This window comes from Myotis nattereri (assembly GCF_964212035.1).
Source record: "Myotis nattereri genome assembly, chromosome: 18".
Classification (NCBI taxonomy): domain Eukaryota; kingdom Metazoa; phylum Chordata; class Mammalia; order Chiroptera; family Vespertilionidae; genus Myotis; species Myotis nattereri.
The window spans coordinates 17,876,573-17,898,874 of record NC_138093.1 but is presented as its reverse complement, the minus strand read 5'-3'; the positions used below and the strand labels follow the sequence as shown (position 1 = coordinate 17,898,874).

General features: G+C 40.5%; 1 protein-coding gene across 4 annotated transcripts in view; it reads right to left on the bottom strand.

Moving 5' to 3' along the window:
• The window catches only part of DNM3 (dynamin 3), a 369,574-nt gene that overhangs the window by 115,469 nt on the left and 231,803 nt on the right, over positions 1-22,302 (bottom strand). For all 4 annotated transcript variants that reach the window (XM_081113203.1, XM_081113206.1, XM_081113205.1 and 1 more), the window contains one exon: positions 3,244-3,353. In XM_081113203.1, the coding sequence (XP_080969329.1) occupies positions 3,244-3,353 (110 nt within the window). The remainder of the gene's footprint in view (positions 1-3,243; positions 3,354-22,302) is intronic.

Below are 22,302 nucleotides of genomic sequence, written 5' to 3'. Positions count from 1 at the left end.
ATCTGAACAAATCTATAATTACTAAATACACTAAATCACTAGTTAAAAGCCTACTTAACAAAAGTGTCCACCAGTACTTGATGAGTTCTACCAAACAACAATTAATGGTTAATCTTTATTTTATATAAAATGCTTCAAAGAACAATAGTTCTTATTCTCACTGCAATAATGAAGCTAACAGAACCTTGATATGAAGACCAGGAAGGGAAAAGTACATTGATGGGCCAATCTTACTTATGAACATAGATGTAAAAATCTAAATAAAAATGTTGGCAAACTTAAGCCAGGAATGCGTAATAAATAATAATATAGCATGACTTAACTAGGTTTTACTCTAGGACAGGGGTGGGCAAACTTTTTGACTCGAGGGCCACAATGCATTCTTAAACTGGACCAGAGGGCCTGAACAAAAGCATGGATGGAGTGTTTGTGTGAACTAATATAAATTCAAAGTAAACATCATTACATAAAAGGGTACGGTCTTTTTTTTTTTTAGTTTTATTCATTTCAAACGGGCCAGATCCGGCCCATGGGCAGTAGTTTGCCCACGGCTGGAGAGGATCAAGGATGGTTTAACATTAGTCTATAGATATATTTCACCACATGAATAGATTAAAGAAGAAAATCATTCAATCCTGTCTGTAGAGGCAGAAAAAATACTTGATAAAATTCACCACCCAGCCATGATTAAAACAGAAACAATGTAGCAACCAGAAACACAGGGATTTCCTTTACCTGATATCAGGTTCCTTATCAGAAAGTACCTAACTATAGAATCCTATATAATAAAAGGCTAATATGCAAATTGTCCCCTCAAGAGTTTGACCAACCAGGAGTTTGACTGCTCGCTATGACGTGCGCTGATCACTAGGGGGTGACACAGAACGAAGGAAGGGTTGGCAGGCAGCTGGCAGCTGGGGGAGGGAAAGCCCAATCGGCCAGGCCTAGGGACTCCACCCGTGCAGAAATTTCGTGCACCAGGCCTCTAGTTATGAAATAATTCTCCTTAAAATATAAATAAGACAAGGATCACCCATTGTATTCGACGTTGTACTTACTAGAGGTCCTCACCAGTACAAAATTAAATGAAAACTAATCACAATTTCAGAGAAAGAGACATTGGTTAAAGTGCCTGTAGATGGGACATCTTTGTACTCTGAGGTTTCTGAGAAGTAGCTGAAGAGTTCAATATTTGCTGAGAATCAGTATTCTAGAATACCTATATTTTTAGAAGTTTATACAGTTTTCTTATTTTGGTGTCTTTTGTTCTCTTTAAAATCCACAGTTGTAGTTCATCTAAAAAAATGCTGATTTTTTTTTTTTTTTTTTTTACTTTGTATCCAGCCCTTTTATTTTTAGACAGCTATAATATCAGTATTTGTTGTATTTGTTAATCCTCACCTGAGGATATTTTTTCCATTGATTTTTAGAGAGAATGGATGGGGAGAAAGGGAAGGGTGGAAAGGGGGTGGGGGGGGACATCAATGTGAGAGAGACACATCAATTGGTTGTCTTCCGCAATTGCTGACAGGCTGAGGATCAAACCTGCAACCCAGGTACATGCCCTTGATTGGAGATCAAACCTGTGATCCCACTGAGCAACACCGGCCAAGAACCAAGCCCTTTTAGAACCTAAACTTCCCAGGTTGACCAAGGACCCGACTGTAGTTTACTCCTATGTGGTAGTCACACTTCCCATTCATTCTGCATCCAGGCCAGAAAGCTGAGCACCCCTCTGATGATTCTTTTAGGACCACGAACTTCCCCACTGCTGTGAGGAAGGTGTTCAAGTCACTGAGCACGGTCCGGGTATGAAGACATGCTACTGCTCTCTCCAGGAAACCTTTTTATTCTTTCTATTACTAATGTTTTGTGTTTTGTTTTTTTTCAAGGAATTCTAAGTCTTTTTAAAAAACAATTCCATCTCAGTATTTGATAGGGGAATTATATCTAATTTGCTGTCCCCTTGATTCTTTAAGTGCCTTGCTCTTGTGGTTTTTATAAGTATTTTTGTATGAGTCACTCTGAGCAACTGACTGGGAATGTAGGAAAAAGGCTTCTTTTGCTATTTTGATTCACTGTGTGATTGACCCTGGGCCAGTCACTGAACCTAATCAAGGAACTTCATTCATTGCTAACTAAAGATAAAAGGCCTGGAAAGATGAGTTAAAATTAGACCCCACAGCTGATGACTCTGTCTCTTAATAACTAAGACATAGAAATTAATTAGCTTTTTCCTATAGCATTTCCATTTGGAAAAGATCTCCCATGTTCTCCTTGCCTAGTTGTAACCGTTACCTCTCCATTTGTTTATTTAACTTTACCACTTAATTTCTTACAGTGAACAACCATGTACTCCAGGATAATCAGCCCTAAATTAAGTTTTGCTATTGTAGGTGACTGGCAGGAAGGAAGGAAGGAAGGAAGGAAGGAAGGGAGGGAGGGAGGGAGGGAGGGAGGGAGGGAGGGAGGAAGGAAGGAAGGAAGGAAGGAAGGAAGGAAGGAAGGAAGGAAGGAAAGAAAGAAAGAAAGAAAGAAAGAAAGAAAGAAAGAAAGAAAGAAAGAAAGAAAGAAAGAAAGAAAGAAAGGCACTTAGACAAGTAAGATTCAGATTTAAGCTTTTCAATGCTCTAATTTGTGATCTGAAGCAAGTCAGTTAACCTCTCTGAGCTACATTTTCTAATTTATAAAATGGTAACCACACTACTCTATCTTTTAACCTCATGGGCAATTGTTACAAAAAAACAGACAATGAACCTACTAGATGTGTTTGGAAAAACTGTAAAGTATGATATTTATCTTCATGTTATCTGGATAATTCTATTCACCAATGCAAGAATCTAGTCATAATATATAGGAAAAGGTCTTAAGTGGTATCCATTCATGCCAGACAGATATCATTAAAATTATGGCTGAGTAATTTGTAAGTAAACAATAAATTCAGGGCAAGGAAGACTTTAAAGTAATAAAATGCAGTTTAAGAATGGAAGCAGTGTGATGGGGGTGGCTCCTGGCAAAGCAGGGAATAAACTAATATGTGAAGATCCTTCTTACTCTAATTTTTCATCTTTAGAATCCATAACCTATGGCAGAAGCTATAAACTACAAAATAAATGAAGGCAAAATGGATGAGTTAACAAGTTTCAAGGTGGAGCCAAAGGAACTATTGCAAATATGATCTCTGGGTCATGTAGAAATTCGGGGGGAGGGAAATCTGAAGACAGAGCTGCTCCATTTTCTTACCTTTGTTCTGTGTTAAAGATTGCAAAGATGTGCTTGCTGGACATAAAGCTTTTTTCCACGTCTCTAACTTTCAGGTTGTCCAAGGGAAGCATATACTTCTTTTCTTTTTCCTATTGAGAGAGAGAGCACTTTAATAAAAGATCTTGAAGCATGTCAATGGTGACATTTCACCTGAGCTGGCCAACATTTGATTACAATATTTTGATACCATCACACACTATTTTGATACCAGGTACCAAAGAAGAGAAGTTATCTGAGATAGGCGTCTCCAATGATTCTCAACACATGGTTGGAGGAAAGGCTAGAGGAAGGAAGGGCTCAGCGATGGAGAAAACACATGGTCCTCTATCCTTTCTTCCTCATGTGGGTCCCCTTAGATGTTTTCAAATGTTAGCTTGATATTAAGAATTTAGCCATCTGTTAATATTTAACAAAAATGTTCTGGTCCTAATTCAATGAGAAATGCCAGATGGATTTCATTTCATATTTTATTTGCAGTCTAAGCAGTTTTGATAGCCAGTGCTGGCAGGGGCTTGGAAGCACAAGGACCCCAGAATGAAATGCCCCCATAAACTATGCTGAAGCACAGCCATACTTCCTTCATTTAAGTCTAGAACAAATGGGGGCCCAGAAAAAGAAAATGATGCCATTTAATTGTTGAGCTCTTTGAGAGAGAGAAAAACACAACAACAAAACATTAAAAGTGGGCTGATATTAACTAGAACAGGTTCTTTTTCAAAATGAACAATTCTTTAGGAAGAAAATGGACACTGGTGAGGGGAGGTCTGCAAATGACACCAAATGGATCTTAGTAAAAACATACTGGGTGGTAAAGAATTATTAGAAACATTTACTTTCAGGGTCTGGCCCAGGGGCAATGTTATATGTACAAATGCTTAACAGCCAAGGATAATAGAAGAGCCAAACACTCAATCTAGGAAACCTAGTCAGGATGTATTCCTGGGGCATTTGAGCCGTGTCCTTGTTCAACAGTAGTCCCTCTATGGTCCCAGGCCCTAGCTCTGGGTGCTGGTCCTGACAAAAAATAGGACTAGCCTCTGGAAGAGGGGAGCATGGAGACTTAGCCATGACTTTTAATAAACAACTATTAATGTATTTCCTGTGGAGAATACATGCACTGTAGAGACATGTCTGACATAAACCTTTTTTTTTTTTTGGCTGTTCCTTCGGCCCCTACAGCACGTCCTTGAGGACTTTTGGCTGGCTCAGCATTGGAGAGCAGAGCTCATCTGTGCTCCCAGGCCAGTGGGTGGGGATCATGTTGTCTGCACACCCACAGAGAGTCATTGGGAGCAACACTCTCTCTGTCACTTCTTACTCCTAAGTTGCTCAGCAAACAGTTGGCAGAGCACATTCAAGTGGTGGGGGAGAGAGAACGAGGTGACTGAAGCAGCTGAAGGAAGTCGATGGCAGAACACAATGCTGTGCTGGCAGACAACGTCCGCAAAGAAGATTTTTAAAACCCACAAAAATATCCAAGAAACTAAATGGGAGCAAAGGAAGCCTAGGAACAAGCATGAAAAAAGCAAAGTACTGTGAGAAGGTGCCAATATTTCTTGTGCAAAAATTAATACTATATTAGCAAATTCAAAGATATTCTAAACAGCAACATACATCATTTAAATAAGTGAAGTATCATAGTCGAGTGATGTGTTTGAAACACAAACAAGATCGAGGCAAGATCACAGACTAAGTGAAAATCTATTAAATCCATAAATAAATGAAAATGCTCGAGACCCAGGGAAATATATTTAGCCGTTTTTCAATGCCCTAAATTTAAGCAGCTGGATTTTTTTTAATACACCATCCTAGTCAACCTTTTGAAATGATGGATTTGCCTTTTAATGGAAATCTGCATTTCATTGTGAAGATGGAACACAATGTCCTTGGCGTGTTTTCTATAGAAGGAAGTTCCCTTTGAACTTCATTCTTTAGCATATAGCAACGACCAAAAATCCAGCAAGTTAATGTCAGACATTCAACACTGGAGAAATACACACACAGGCAAATGGGAACATGAAAAATGTATTGTAGTTTCATTTCCAAATGAAATGTCATTTATCCAAGGGTTTTGAAGATGTATTGCCCAATTCTTTCATAATCAAGAGTTTTAAGATTGACAAACGAAGAGCAAAGAGACTCAGACTGATTTATTTAATTAAAGTTGTTAGTCAAAGGGAGAATTAAATGAGAGAGAAATAAAATGGTATGTCAAGAATATTTCTAAAATTCTTAGTGCTTTGAGGAAAAATGATATTTGGCTAAAAGAACATTTTTAATACGAAAAAGCTAAAATAAACAAAAGGAATAGAAGTGATAAAGGATAAGCAGAAATTATAATTTCCAATACAGTGAGCCTTAGCACCATTTATTAAACTGTCTAATAGCACACTGTCCAATGTGGTAGCCACCAGCCACAGGTGATTACCGAGCACTTGAACTGTGGCTACATTGGGATATGCTCTCGATGTTAAATACACACCAGGCTTCAAAGACTCAGTATGAGAAAAACAATGTCAACCATCTCATTAATGCTTTTATACTGATTACTAGAGGCCTAATGCGTGAAATTCATGCAAGGGGCTCGGCCCTCGCAGCCCCGGCTTTGTTCAGAAGAACGTCTGGAAGGTCGTTCGGCTGTCCAGTCTAATTAGCATATTACACTTTTATTATTATAGATATGTTGAAATGGTATTTTTAATATGTTGGGGTAAAGTATTACTCAACATAACTCATCTGTTCACTTTTACTATCTTGAATGAGGCTGCTAGATAATTTTAAATGACATGTGTGCCTCACATTAACTTGAACCCCATTGTACTTACCATTGCTTTCCTTCCCCTCATCCATCCAAACAATTTTCCTCTTCTGACCTCCCTGTTTCTGCCATCTGGCGTATTTCTCATCCTCCCAGTCACCCAATCTAAAACCTCACTATCCTTCCTGACATACTGTCTTCCTTCACCTCCTTTACTGCATCAAGACTACAGCACTGCATCTGAAGCATTTGTCTCACCTCCCTTGTTTGACATTCCCATGACATTAACCTAGGTCCCTGGCATCTCATACACTTGATTATAAATGGTCTACTTGCCTTCAAATTCTTCTCATGTCACCACAGAGAGCAATTTCTAGAACTACTCTATCAAACTCATTATAGTCTTTCAAAACTTTCATAACTCTCCATTATTTATGGAAGAAAATCCACAAAACTCCTTAATATGACATTGGAAAACACCTATAATTTAGTCCCACTCTGGTTTGTCAATATCTCCTTTAGTCTTCCATAAGAAGCGTCCATTTCAGCCAAATGCACCTTTGCCAAGAGTCTGTTCCCAACTTGAAATACCCTTTTAACTTCTACCACATCCATGTATTATTTAGCATCTACCTTTTGCACCTTCAGTGCAAAAGTTTTCCCAAGTTTGTCACTCCTCCATCTCTACCCTTTCAATTCATACAACAGGTATTTTTTATTCTATTCATTTTGAATTACACTTTACGAGACACCTTCATCTTATAAATATATCACATTAAACACTTTGTATAAAGGTTGTTCGTTTGGCACACAGAATGTTCAGTCAATTCTATTGTTCAAGTAGGATGCATCAGCAAAGAAAAAATTTAAAAGAAGAGTTTTCACAATCTTTGTAAATAAATCCTATATAATAAAAGGGTAATATGCAAATTGTCCCCTGGACCGGGAGTTTGACTGAGAATTTGACCAGGGGGTGAGGCTGGCCCGGCAACAGTCAGGGCCCCTCCCCCTGGCCAGCCCAACCCCCGAATTCGAGCACCAGGCCTCTAGTAAGAAAATATTTTAAACATTTTATCTTGAACACACATTTTGGAGGAAGCTCTTGTAAAATTCCAGAGAAAGATTTTTTTAAATTATTTTTTCTGTTTTATTAAGAAATAATTGCTATACATCCTTGTACAAGTTCAAGGCATATAGCATAATGGTTTGATTTATATATATTGTGAAATGGTTACCACAGTAGGTTTAGCTAACATTCATCTTCTCATATAGATACAATAAAAAGAAAAGAAAGAAAAGAAAAACATCTCCTTGTGATGAGAACTCAGGAGTTACTCTCTTAACAACTTTCCCATATGTCATACACCAGTTAGCTACAGTCACCATGCTGTACATAACATCACCAGGATTTATTTATCTTATAACTGGAAGTTTGTACCTTTTGACCAGCTTCCTCAATTCCCCTCCTCCTATCCCCTGCCTCTGGTAACCACAAGTCTGATCTCTTTCTCTATTGAGCTTAGTTTTGTTTTAGTTTTAAGATTCCACATGTAGTGAGCTCACACAGTGTTTATCTTTCTCTGTCTGACTTATTTCACTTAGCATAATACACTCAAGGTCCATCCATGTTATTGCAAATAGTTTTTATGGCTGAATAATAATGGCCCAATTGCATATATATCAATATCACAACTCCTTTATTCATCCATCAGTGAATACTTAGGCTGCTTCCATGTATTGGCTATTGTAAATAATGCTGCTGCACACATGGGGATGCAGGTACCTTTTCAAAGTAGTGTTTTCGCCACCTTTGGATATATAGTAGCTCCCCCTTATCCATTGGGCATAAGACCCCCAGTGGACGCCTAAAACCACAGATGACGCTGAACCCTATATATACTATGTTTTTTTTTCTATAACACAGCTATGATAAAGTTTAGTTTATAAATTTCAGCAGAGAAAAAGTTTAAAAAGAATAAAACAATTTTAACCATACACAGTAACAGAAGTTATGTGAATGCAGTCTCTCTCTCTCTTTCTCAAAATACCTTGTTGTACGGTACTCACCCTTCTTCTTGTGATGATGCAAGATAGTAAAATGCCAACATGACATGGTGAGGTGAATAATGTGGGCCTTGTGACGCCACATCAGGCATTACCATATGGGTGACTTGAACACAAACTCAGGATAACTGCGACAGTCAATCTCATCGCTTAAGGTGGCTACTCGGGACTAACGGGCAGGAGCATGCACAGCGTGGAGACGCTGGACAAGGGATGATTCACATCCAGGAGGGATGGAGGTAGATGGCGCAAGATTTCATCACACTGCTCAGAACAGCATGCAATTTAAAACCTAGGATTTGGTTATTTCTGTAATTTTCCGTTTAGTATTTTTGGATCACAGCTGACCTCAGGTAACTGAAGCCGCAAAAAGTAAAGCCACATATAAGGGAAGGGACTGTACCCCTAGAAGTGGAATCGCTGGATCCTATGGTAGTTCTATTTCTACATTTTTGAGGGTCCTCCATATTGTGAGAAATGATTTCTTACTGAGGATTCCGATATGAAATTCTGCGTATTTTCAAAAGCTTCAGAAGCTGATATCACTGAGTCAACATTCTTCTCTTCACTTTTAAACGTAGTACTTCTCCTTTCCTCAAAAGAAGATGGATGCCAGCAGCACTTCTATAGGAGGCATCCAGGAAGATGGGGGTTATTTGTTCAAAGAGAGAGGGTTCTTTCCTTGCAGTGATTTGGCAAGAGTTAGAAGAAAGAGGAGAAATTGGAGAGGCCAAAATAGGATGCATCTAATGTGTGAGAATGTGGTCTGATGTGGAAGTGAGTGACAAAAGGCAGAGGAATCAAGGTGAAAGGAGATAGGAATTATGGAATGGCCATAGAATCAAATAAAAATTCTATGCCAACACACACACACACACACACACACACACACACACACACACAAAACCAACCACTACCCTGTATAAGATGCTTATATACCATCTGGCTCCCAGTGACTTCTGAGCAAACAGGTTTCTTAGAACCGTGAATGCAATTTAGCAAATCCTTCCAATTCAAAGTACCCCTGCCATGCCCTGCCTACCTGATTGGGCACTTTGATGGGTCCATCAAAAACTTGCCCTAGTATGCAGGCCTTTGGAGCCTCAAGGCCCTGCCATGGCCAGGCACCCACTCAGGCCTCTGCTACTACTAGTATATCTATGATGCCACTCCAGTCTGATCCTGACAGCACTGCACCGTATACTTGGTTTGTTATTTTGTACTTGCCTTTTATTTTCTAAGTATGCAGATGATTCACCTAAGTGTGTGGATGCTCTGCCTTTCCAACTACAAGGTAAACTCCCAATGGAGAGATAAATTATTACATTACTAGTGACCTGGTGCACAAAATTCATGCACATTAAAAGGGGATTAATTAGAGGAAATATTTTAATATTGCTATTTACCCTTTCTCTATAATAGAAGTGTCAGAGATGAAAGAAAATTAGTAAAATGTATATGAAAATCTTCCTCCTATCAGAGTCTGGGGTGCATGCGTGACCTAGAGTCAAGTCCCTGCCCACCTGTGGCACCTCAAAATTGCGCAAGACCTAGACCCAGCTGGCCCCACTCCCATTGGGCAAGACCCAGACCCGGCCGGCCCCACCCTTGTCAAGCCTTTCCAGGTGGGGGACACAGCCTCAGGTTCCCCGTCAAGCCCCACAGGGTGATGGGGGGCACAGCCTCAGGGCTCCCAGCGCACCCTTAGGTCCCCTGGCCTGGCACTGGGGAAGGGGGCATGGCCTGAGGTCCCTCAGCCTGGCGCCAGAGTGGGCGGCGCAGCCTGAAGTCCCCTTTCAAGCCCCACTGGGTGGGAGACGCAGCCTGAGATCCCCAGCCTGGCGCCGGGGCAGGGGGCACTGCCTGAGGTCTCCTGTCAAGCCCACCGGGCAGAGGGCACAGCCTCAGGTTCCTGCTGGTTGCTCCTTACGGCTCGTTAAGGGAACTCAGCCTCCACTGTGGGTGCAGCCATCTTGTGTTACAGACACCCTGTCTCCACTGTGGGCGCCGCCATCTTTGTGATGGTGTGACAATCAATTTGCATATTCCCTCTTTATTAGATAGGATTACCTTTGTTGTTGTTCATCATTTATCAATCTTGCTCCTCTGCTACTCTCTAGGTCCTTACTTCCATCAAATCACCAACCGTGGAGGAAAGCAACTGTTTCCATCCTAGTGTGGTGGCATAGCTGACATTCAACAAACACGTGTGGAATGAACAAAAGACTGAGTCCCCTCATGGGCTGACATTCTGCTTTGCCTGGTTTAAGAACTTAAAGATGATGACTGACTTACAAAATAATCAAAATATCAAAGTAAAAAGAGAAGCTATAAAAATATTGAGAACACCAGAATACTAGCTCTACATACTGTTGAAAACTAAAATCTGGTGTTTATTACTTTTAAGAAGTTATAACTATAGAGATGTTCAAGTATGAAACTCATAATATAAACTACCCATCTTATTTGGGCTCTAATTCCCTGCTTTAATCAGAATTACACTTTGAGTAGTGAGCAGCATCTGGGAGCCAGCAGGCTGCTAGCAAATGGCACTTCTTTAGATTTTTCTGTTGGGCACTGAAGAAACTTTGATGGGCTGCTCTAGTAATCCAAGACAGTGGCTTCAGGGCTGCTCCCCCCCTCCACTCATACAGATCCTTCAATGGAGAACACACTGCCATATCTCCAAGGGGGTAAGAGAAAGATGGTCGCACCTGCCAATACCCAGTTAGAAACCCCATCTTTTCCTAATTCCCTCTCTCTCTTCAGAGTTCAGTTCAATTTCCACCTCCTCCAGGAAGCCTTCTTGGCCATGAGAGCCCATTGGAGGGCTCCCTTCTCCATTCTGATGGCATTCTTGGGCAGCACTACTTTTTGTTTTTGTACTTAGTATATACTGACCTATATTTTAGGTATATCTAATATCCAGGAAATGTGGACTCTTCCTCTCCTCAGACTAAAAACAACAAAAAAAGTACTTTTATAATTTAAAAGTGAGAACATTAGGATTGTATTCTCAAGTTTTTATCTTTAATCTCTATATTAATTCTTATATTTAAAGACATATTCATGAGTATTTGTACACACAAGACTGAAAATGATATATGTAATAGATCATCAGTTTAAAGGATATGGCTAAGTTTGGCAGGCCAATCACATGCGTATCTCTCTTTCCCTCCCCGAAACCCACTCTGATAATAGTAGGAGACAAAGAAAAGGCGAGGGGAGAAAACAGTGGACAAGAGATCTCCAAAAGCTTTGAAAAAGAGAAAGCAGAAGAGGATCACCCACTGATTTAGCATACAGAGAGGAGCTACTCCCACAGATGTCTATAGGGGGAGAAGATGGAGGAGCAGCCACCCCAGCTGGGTCCTATCCTGTCCTGTCCTTGGAGGCACCTGGTGTCCCCCACAAGAGGCGATATAGCTGTGGGGCTGAGACAGCAGGATCAGGCAGGGTCTGTATAGAGAAGTACCCAGAACAATGGATGACCTAGGGTCACTGCCTCTAAACATGGCAGCCCATTCCTACCCCAGCAGGAGACTGCAGAATATTTCCCTAGAGAAAAAATAGACAAAAGAAGTTTTGGACCCAGAGATACCAGGCAGGGTGGGCAGCAAAAGTGGGATTAAGAACAAGAGAACTCAGTTAAAGTCTTCATACTAAAATGTCCTTCAAGCCCCTTTCCTACCCTGTCCCAGAATACCAGCAGCCAGATGGCTTTCTCTGCCCACACCAGGCAGGATATGGAACTGTTTTTCTCTGGAGAGGAGACGCCACGTATTCTAACATTTCAACTGACCCCCTTGCAGGGAGGTCCTATATCCTGGAAGCCTCACCCGTCACACGGAGCTTCCAAGTAGTGAATGGCACAGGCTGTCTCACAGCTACTAACTGAAGTGGATTCTGAGATTGGGCTATCTCAGCACCCACTGCAACCTCCTTGTAATGTTCAGTTTCCATTCAAAGCCTTCTTTCCCTTCCCTATCTTGCTAGCAGAGTTAGGTCTCTAGATGAACTATGGCTTTAGCCAATCTGATGTATTCAGCCAGACTCTGATCGAGAAGTGGGTCACACTCAAAGCAGCAAGGTAGGTGGCACCTGTTTGGTTGGCCTGGATCAAGGCATAGAAGGCGTGGCTCTGGATCCAGAAGCTACACTATGGGGCAGTTTCCTCACTGTGCAGCCTCTAGACCTGAAATTCAATTTGAAGCCCATTTCTGGAAACTCATATAGTTCTGTGCTGTGCCCTCCAACGGTTCTTTAAGCAATTTATCTCCCCTTAACTTCTGAGCAACACTTCATTTTAAAATACTAAAAAATATTTTAATTAAAATTTTTTAAATTAAAAATTTTAAGTCCTGGCCTGTGTGCTCAGTTGGTTGAGCATTGTCCCATGCACCAAAAGGTTGCCAGTTCAATTCCTGGTCAGGGTACATGCCCATGTTTTGGGCTCCATCCCCAGTAGGAGGCGTGTAGGAGGCAGCCAATCCATGCTTCTCTCTCACATTGATGTTTCTGTCTCTCTCTCTCCCTCTCCCTTCCTCTTTTTCTAAAAGTCAATTAAAAATGTTGTTTTTTTTTAAATTTAAAAAGATATTTAAATTTAAAAAAAATTTTGAAATTTAAAATCCTCCATGAACTGATTATGGGTAAATGTGAGATATGGTTATGCAGTTATGAATTTCGAGAACTTTTCATTCAAGGAAAGAGTCTTCAGATAAAAATTATGTACATGAGAAATTAACATCCAAAGGATAGGGTAGGATGGCCTTCGAGCAGCGCTGAAAGAAAGAACATAAGACAAGCTCAGATGGAATAAAGCAGAAAGAAGAATTCCCTGTGACACATCTGTTCATGAACTATCACTAATCACCTCTCTCACAGCAGTGTGCTTTGTAGGTTAAGTTTCCTCTGCTGGTAAGCTAAGTGCGGGGACTTACTTTGAGTTTCATAGTTTTTCATTTACTAGCAAGGAAAAAATGTGCTCAGTGTGGCAAAACATACTGCAAGCACTTTAAATTCGCATCTTTCCAGTGCTCCAGGCTCATTTTCTCATTGCTTTCTGTGTGCCCAGCCAACACAACCTGCTTTTTTAAAAACGAGGAACTTTCAAGTTTGGAGCAGTGACTGCTGTCCTTGAGAAGTGTGTGCCATGACATGGATTCCTGGTAGCAACATCTCTCCACTCTGACTTCCCTGGCTGCAAGCGAAATTATAAAGGGACTCTGAATTTATGACTACTTTGCAAGGGCTTTAAAGTGCATATTCATCATACGAAAATCTGTATGCATGGCCCTTTGGGTATACTTATATTAAATAAAAGTGTTATTTTGGCTAAACATACCATACACTTGTTAAAAAAAAAATCAACTCAAAAAGTACTTTGTTTACAAATGCAGCTTAATTTTTACTTATCTGAGAAAATGAGGGTCAGGAAGGCATGTACAAATAAAACCCTCTGACAATTCCCAGAACTCAGTAGATAGATGGTTTGAGTTTTACCCCCATCATTTGTCACCAAGCTACAAACAGAAATCAAAGCTGGAAATTTCTCCTTTCACTCTATCATTTTAGCAAAGCAACACTGAAAAAGAGGCAGCATTGGGGAGAAAAGCAACAGGGATAAGCATTTAACCAAATGAGTGAGTTTTCTAAAGTCCTTTGCATTGAAGGGTAAGCTAATTCCTTCCCCCACCCCCATTCCCTCCCTCCGCTGATATTCCCATAATTCAATGTGTTCCTCCTGGGAGGGAAATGGTCTGTGAGCTGAAGCAGTGCCCTTTGTGCTCCAGTGAGAGACCTCCTCCCTGTGATCTTAGGGAGTGTAGCCTGGAGATGGAACAGGGAAAAGGGGCCCCTTCCAGCTGTGCCTTCGGGGAAGCAGCCCTGGACTTCAGATGACACTGAGCTGGATTGCTCCGAGCACAGCTGGTGGTCTGAGCACCACCATGGGCTCAAACACATGTCCACACAGACACGGGGCTTTGGACAAGGGGGAAAGACCCTCCATCCATCCTAATCGTGGCACCTAGGCCTAGGCTGCCCACTGCTTTCTGGGGAAAAGGTGAGGAAGAATACAGCACAGGGAAGGAGAGAAGAGAGGGTGGAGGGAAGACAGAAAGGGAGTGTGAAATGGCCTGTTTACTCATAACTGGGAAGGACTAGAGCTCCCTAAGCTGGAAGTGCTCTCTGCTTTCACGTTGCCCTGGCCCCAGTCTCTGAGAGAAGAAGCCCACTGGGAGGCGAAGGACAAGTGACTGGATTAAAAACACTGGGGTTCACCTATGAGCTCTGACACCAGCTATGCGAACCCAGGCAGGCACTTGATTTCTCTAAGCCTTATCTTCTCTCTGTAAGGAGGTAATAATTCACGCCTCTTAAGAGGTAGGAGGCTTAAATGGGATCCTGCAGAGGGCTGTGCATTCATGGACTCCTGACAAATGTTTGTTTACTTTTCCTTGGGAGAAACCTTTTTACCCATCCCCTTCCCACCTATAAACACAGTAAGGGTTCTCTCTTCAACATATTTTCAACAGTAAGCTTTACACCTGTGAACTATAGAACTATGAGGAGGAACAGGAAGTTCATAACTTGCCCAGCAGATAAACACAAACATGAACACTAACAAGCCAGGAGGGTGACAAGCAGTGAAACAATCTCTGCAACTTTAGACTCTGTGTTCTTATTCAAGGCAGATTGTAAGAAGTCCAGATCCGTGGGGAAGAGATGTGGTCAAGAGAGACCTGAATCCCTCTCCCTGTATCCCACAATGCATTGCTCAGAACAAATCAAGAAAAGTACTTGGGGGAGATGCAAGTTCTAAAATGAATTTTTTTTTTAAAAAAAGAAAAATTTCCCTAATTAAAGAATCGTCTCCAATAATTACAGATACGTCCTTACACTTAAAAAGAAAACGTAAGAGTCGCAACACTGGCTGGGAAACTAAAAAGTAGGCAAGATTTGTTTTCTTTCTCCAAACCTCTGCCATTCAGGCAGCTTTGCGTCTTGCTGGATCCAAACCAGCTGGCTTGGGTGGACTGCTTTTGCTGTTGCGTAGAGTTTCTCTCTCCCCTGCTACATCCCAAGAAAGCTCCCCTTCCTTCCCACTCCACTTGCCCTGTAGTACCCACTGGGTTTTATATATAAAAAATAGGGATTCTGTTTAACCCTGTAGATCCCAGAGATTAGCAGACACATAATATATGCTGATTTATGATGCAATCAAACTCACCTATGCTATGTCTCATTATGCTGGGCTTTGTTTCATTCATAACTGCATTTATAACAAATTAATGTCAACCAGAGAATAGACTTCATTAATTATTTATCCCAGGCAATATATTTGCATTTAAAATGGGCTTTCAATCTTCTACCTGAAAAGACTGGGTCATTCGGGTCTTTTAGTGTCTGGTAGGGATGACACCCTTGGGTTGCCCTTAAATCATCCCAATGAATAGCCACCTACTCCAGGGCTGGGCTGGAAAAGTCTGGCTGCTTCTCTGAGTCATTAAGCAGGTCGTTTAGGGTTGTGTTTCGCTGACGAGAGTCCCCTGACCCCCCCGAGTCTGTAAGGTCTTGTGAGAATGAAAAAGAAAATCTGTGTTGGTATTTAATACAACTAGTGTATGGGATGTTCTGAATAGTCATCATTTTATAAGGGAACACGCATTCAGCTTCAATGGCCATGTTTGCATTTCCAGGGTTGTAGTACTTGGCTTGTAGCTCACTGATGAGAAAAAGCAGAGACAGACATCAACATGTCTGTAATGTACTCTCCTCCAGTGACATAACAGTGCCTGGTGGATGGGATAACAGTGGCAAGAGGGAGGTGGTTCACACAGCACAGGGTAACCCAGGCATGCCAATCACAAAAGAACCCATGCCTTGAGGCCAGACACATTCCTGTTGACTAGCTAATTATGTCTTCTAAACATAATTAATATGTTGATCAGCTGAAATTTCTTGATAAAATACTTTTGTTTGAATTTGACTTGCTTTGCTGTTTTTTTAAATACAGATTGACAAGCATACGGTGTTTACTTATAGATATTTAAAATAAAACATTAACTGCTTGTACATATTTATGTAATATAATGAATAAAAGTAGTTTGCCTTTGCTCATAAATGATGAGGATTCTTTTCTTTTAAAGGGTTTCTACATATACCCAAGTTTGAGAAACACTGGTTTAGGGAAAGTGTATTTGGAATTCTCTTAAAAGGGTTGTTGTAGTCAAAATAGGTACAAATGACCTTGACTTATAATTAGGAGCAGAGCTTAGAAATTGCTTCAATTTCTGGGCCCTCAGCAACACCAGGGGGAAAAAACAGGATCAGGCCCACAGAACCTGGGAGGCCCAACCATGGCTACAGCATACACCGGGGCCCTTCGGGGAACTCTTTTCCTGCCTTGTGCTGCAGTTCACCATATGGAAAGAAGGGATAATAATACCCAAACCCAATCCTTAAACCAAAATATGAAAACAAACTTAACTGTATGGGAACAAAGAGGCAATAGATGCAACACCATTTTCATCTTTTGAAAAACAAGAAGGTACTATTTAAAAGAGGAACTCTTGAAAATATCTCAACAACATGTGTCTAATTCATACTGACATGTGTACCAGTAATTGAACCTATGTTTAATTTTTGCTGCAAATTATCTGCTTCCTTTAAGAAGCTGGGCTGGTAAAATGCTGGCTTGTGTGGTTCAAAAATAGAGCTGTGGGAGGATTAGGGGTACCTTGGGAGACACAATGAGGCTGGGCCCTTAGCAAAAGAAGAATGAGTGGAACAAAGGAAGAGGAAGGGAGAACTCGGTGCCAAGGCTAATAAAAGACAAGGAGCTAGTAGAAAGTAATTGCAAGGAAGTGGGGGTAATGGAGATTTTTTTTACCCCTAGACCTCACTAACAACACAGAACAAGTTTAACACAGACAGGACCAGACCAATGAAGACCCAGAGCAACCCAAAGACAGGTAAACAGCATACATATAAAGATTCAATTGTATCCCACTGTAGGTACAGTGTGTATGCTACTCCCCTCCTCCCTGCCCCCTTCTGTATAATGAAACAGGGATTGATTAAGTTTAATTGTAATTAACCCAATATTTAAGAAAAGAAGGGAATAGGGTTTAAATATTGGGCTAATTACAATTAAACTTAATCCTTGTTTCATTATACAGAATAATTATATTTTAATTATAAAAACATTGATGATGATATGACATGACAAATCTCAGATCCCTTATTTTAACTGCCCATGTTAACAAGTAACCACATGTGTCTTCAAATTTCATCCAGGTGTTTGCATACTTTAGGATTTCCTTCTGTTTTAAGGCTGACTAATATTCCATTGTATATATGCCTAGTATATCGTGGTTTCCTTATCCATTCATCAACTGATGGACATTTAGGTTGTCTCCATGTCTTGACTATTTAGTGAAAGTGCTTTTATGAACATTGAGGTGCTAACACCTCCTTGAGTTCCTGACTTCAATTCTTTTCAATAAATACCCAGAAGTGGGATTGTTGGCTCCACTTATATGACATACTAGTCCAGTATATAAGATACTCAAACTCATAGAATCAAAGAGTAGAATGGTGGTTGCTGGGGCTAGGAGGTGGGGGAAATGGGAAACCCTCAAAATGAGTAGAAAGTTTCAATTATGCAAGATGAGGCAGTTCTAGGGCTCTGCTGTACAACACAGTTAATATAGATAACAACACTATAGTATGAACTTAAAATTTTGTTAAGAGGGTAGATTTCATGTTGTGTTTTTACCACAGTAAAGCAATAAATTTTTTTTAAATGAAGCATTTTTCATTGGGGGGGAAGGGGAATGTGGAATTAATACAGCTTTTTCTAGGTGCCTTCTGGTTCTCCTATTTAAAAAGTCCTATATATCTCCCTTCTTTTTAATCCAGTATTTCTATTTTGGCCTCAAAATAGAATTTGTAGCCCTTTACCCTTATCTACCTTTATTATCCCCAGTCCCCTGAATGCGGGGATGAGACAGAGTTCTTTCAATTGCCTGTGAACATGCTACCAACTTGTGAATGCGTTTTTATATGGAAATATGGTAATAAGGCCATTTCATAATAGTGCTCATTAAAGATTTTAGAACAGAAACTATCAAAACACTCCAAGAAGTTCAGAAGGCCTTTGTGCTCATATATGCTGCCACAGGAAAAAATAAAGACTATAATGAGGTGACCAGGAGGGATGTGCCACCAAAGAAAGTGTCATGGAATAATGGAAGAACCGTGTTGGATTGGATGATAAGAAACCTGAGTCGTCGTCCTGGCTCTACCACAGGTCGAGAAACGAGAAGTAGGATCAGATGATTAGTTTTCCAGCTTAGCTGACCAGCATTCTGGGGTTTCTTCGGATGTTCTTCAGGAGCAACCAGGGATGCTGGAGAGCCCCGAGGCCAGAGGGCTGGATCCTGGGCTCCCACCCCACATAACCAAAACAACGCCATTTTTATTTCATATAATGGGATTTCATGTGAGATTTTGATTGGAAAAAGGGTCCTAATGCTTAAAAACAAAAAGGAGAGAGAGAAAAGTTTGAAAACCACAAACAAAGCTGATGTCTGCGGTTCCTTATAGCTTTAAGTTCTGGTTTTGAAATTAATCTATGTCTCAAATGTATGCAAGAAAGCAGTGAAAATGCAGTTTGCCCTGGAGAGAGTTTCCAAAGCTCTGAACATCAATCATGAAGATTCTCTGTTGCTCACATGTGGCAAGTTGATTTTTCTTTCTCTTTCTCTCTTTTTTTTTTCTTCCCTCAGGTCAATTTACCATCTGCCTCATCTTCATCAAAACATTAATTTTAGCTTAATCCCCTTTCTTCCTCTCTGGTGGTAAAAGGACCTGGCTTACTTTGAAATAAAACAAATAGAGTGCAGCTACACTTCCATGTGCAGAGTGGTTTCCATCTGATTACTATGAAGTTCAAGGATACTAAAACGAATATAGTAATTTAGCTCTTCTCTAAGCCTCAGAGTCTAACAAACTCTTCAAATAAAATGTACTGAAATTCATTAAATGTACTGAGTGATTACCATATGCAAGGGACAGGGCAAGGTGTGTCTGGTGAGAGAAATGCGGTAAGACTTGGCCTTCAATAAGGTCTATTCTCTCTGGTAAGAGGAAAAGTCAAGTCTGTGTGAGTTCACAGGACTGAGAGGTCTCATCAGGCTGAAGGGAGGTTAGAAAGAGCTTCAAGTGTCTTGAAGGGTGGGCAGGATTTTGGTCAGCTTTAGTATGTTACACTAAGAATGCTAAACTAAGAAGTCTGGGTTTAATTCATCAAGCAACAGGGCAGTTGGGGAACATGTTCGCTTTACAACGATTAAGCTGGTTTTAGAATACAGAGTGAATAGAAGGCAGAAACTAAGAATTTGGATGGCAAGTGCTGGCTACTTAGATGGCCCAGAAGAGAAAGGTAATGAAATGGGATGATGTCAGAGGAAACATCAAAAAGTGACTGATGGAGCAGTACATAGAACAGATTTCCAAGAAATGAGAGGATGGCCACAAGAACAGCAGAGCAGGTAGGAAGCTTGACTTGACACGAGTCAAGGAAGAAGACAATGGTAGCTTGGGCTAAGGTGGCTGGAGAGAAGAAAAAGAGCAGATATATTTGAAAACTGTTCAGGAGTAAAACCAACAGGGATTTGGGGGAGTGGATATGGAGGTGATGTTCACTGAGATCTGGAAAATCAATGGAGATGGGTCACAGGTTCATTGAGACCGTGAGTTCCATTTTGGCTATTTTGATACTGAGAGGCGTCCATAGCAGCCAGGGTGATGGGAATAAGAGCACCCTCTATTTGAGATAGTTTTGAGGATGTGAGGTTCTTACAAGAAAGGTAGATTGCAATGAATACAAAGAACTATAAGGATAAATGGGTGAAAAGTTATAGGACATATGGAAATTTTTCACAAAAGAATGTGACCTACAAATGTGTCTTGAGAGGTTACACATTTTAAATTAATTTGATCATGTTGTACTGACAGAAAAAAAAAATGAGTATTTAATATAAGAAAATAAGGACTATGAAGACATCTTTCTTTGTAGATTTTGTCAGCGGTTAGTGGATGACTGAGTTATCTATCTTCTAAGATCTTTGACCAGTGGAATGTTCTCTCCATCATATGTTTGAATGTTTAGAGCTCTGTTAATGTTCTATTTAGTTCAAGTGGTTATATGTTGGTTCCTTGGCGCCAATGTCAATAATAAAATTCAACAACACAAACCCCTAAATATGGCTTTGTTTTTCTCTTTTTAAACATATCTGATTTGAAGCCCAAACCAAGATCCAAGTGTTTTCTTCTCATGTGGGAGACAAGTGTAAATGACTGACCACCATTAAAGTTACTTTACCCACTAGGCCCGCTGCCCTTTTGCTAACCTATGTCTGCTCCCAAATCCTTGCTCTTCTCAGTTAACTTCCGTTTTCTTCCTTGATGCAAACCTCTGCTCTTTCACCAATGTCCTTCTATACTCTCACTCCTTCCCTAGGAGGAGCCCTGGAATCTGTATTTTTAACAAGTGTCCTGAGTGATTTTTGAAATTAGGTCCATTTGAGAACATCTGTAGAGAGCCTCTTTAGGAACCACCTTGGGGAGGCAGGAGGAAAGCAGGCTGGGCCATGTGCCTGCCTTCCATCTGCTTCGGCCAGACTAGGTCTGTGCTTTACTTTTTTCTATGAGGCCTCTACAGAAGCTTTCATCTGAAGCAAAGGCCCTATATAACTTGAAAAACGTGGTCATGGACTTCTGACTTTCCTAATTCCCACTTCACCAATGTAGTCACAACTAGTCTAGAATCCCTTGGCTACTTGATGATCCAGAATTGAACATTACTGAGGGCTGCATGTGTGACAAGCTCTATTTTGTGTGTTAAGTATACAGCATTGAAGAAAAACAAAATCCTTGCCTACGTTCTACTTTCTAGTGGCGGATATAAATAATAAATAGATAAGTGAAATTTTTAGAAATTAGAAAATGATGAGTGTCATGGAGAAAAACCAAGCATGAAATGGAGAATGGGACAGGGTGTGTGTGTGTGTGTGTGTGTGTGTGTGTGTGTGTGTATGTGTGTGTGTGTATACAATTTTCAATAGGGAAAAAGGAAAGCCTTGTGAGAAGATGACCAGTAAGTGAAGACCTAAAGAAGACGGAATGACTTATGTACATATCTGGAAGAAAAGTGTTCCCAGACAGAGGAAATCACGGTCACGTTTAATTAGCACGAGTAGAATGAATGGGTAAAAATGCAGAAACTCCTTTATGAGGAAACTATTGGCTCTTGGAGCATCCCTTCCCTCCCTGTGGTTGTAGTGAATGCCCTTCTCTTTAACTAGAATCCCCACGTAGACCATGGCATTCACACCCTCAGGAATACCCATTATCCTCCCTACAGCTGGATAAACAGTCACAGCGGGCATGTGACTTGCCTGAAGTCACAGGGCTAACCAGGGGTGGGCTAGAACTAGGGCTTGGGGCTTCTAAAGTCTAACCTTAAGTTCTTTCAGTTGAAAAGATTTTAATACATAAACCAGAAATAGAATTGTTACAAATCTTTATTTAAAATTACATTTCTAATAAAAATGTTTTCTGAGTGACTACATACTCATATAATATTAACGTGGGCAATGTCCTTAATAATAAACTATCATTCTTTGAGAACTGCTTTTGAGTTCCCACACCGCCACCCAACCCAATAAGGGGGAAGGATGAAGAAATGGAGAGAAATAATGAATAAAACGCAACATGATGGGATCCAATCAACACGCATGACCCCTAATCTTCTGACACCCTGGTTCTTTCTGATACATTGTAATACTTTCAATTTCCCACAATTCTGAAATGGAGCAACAGATGCACCTAAAAATTAAATTTTACTTCTTTTTAAAATATGTTTTTATTGATTTGAGAGAGAGAGGAAGGGAGAAGGAGAGAAACATCAATATGAGAGAGAAACATTGATCGGCTGTTGTCTCCTGGGAAATCAAGCCCCCAACCTGGGTATGTGCCCTTACCGGGAACTGACCTGGTGACCTTTTGGTTTATGGGACAACATTCAACAAACTGAGCCATCTGGCCGGGCAAATTTTACTTTTCATATCCACTATGGCATTCTTTTAATAATAAATAAAGGAAGCACCTATCATTGTCATTAATGAATGGAATCCCAACCAGCC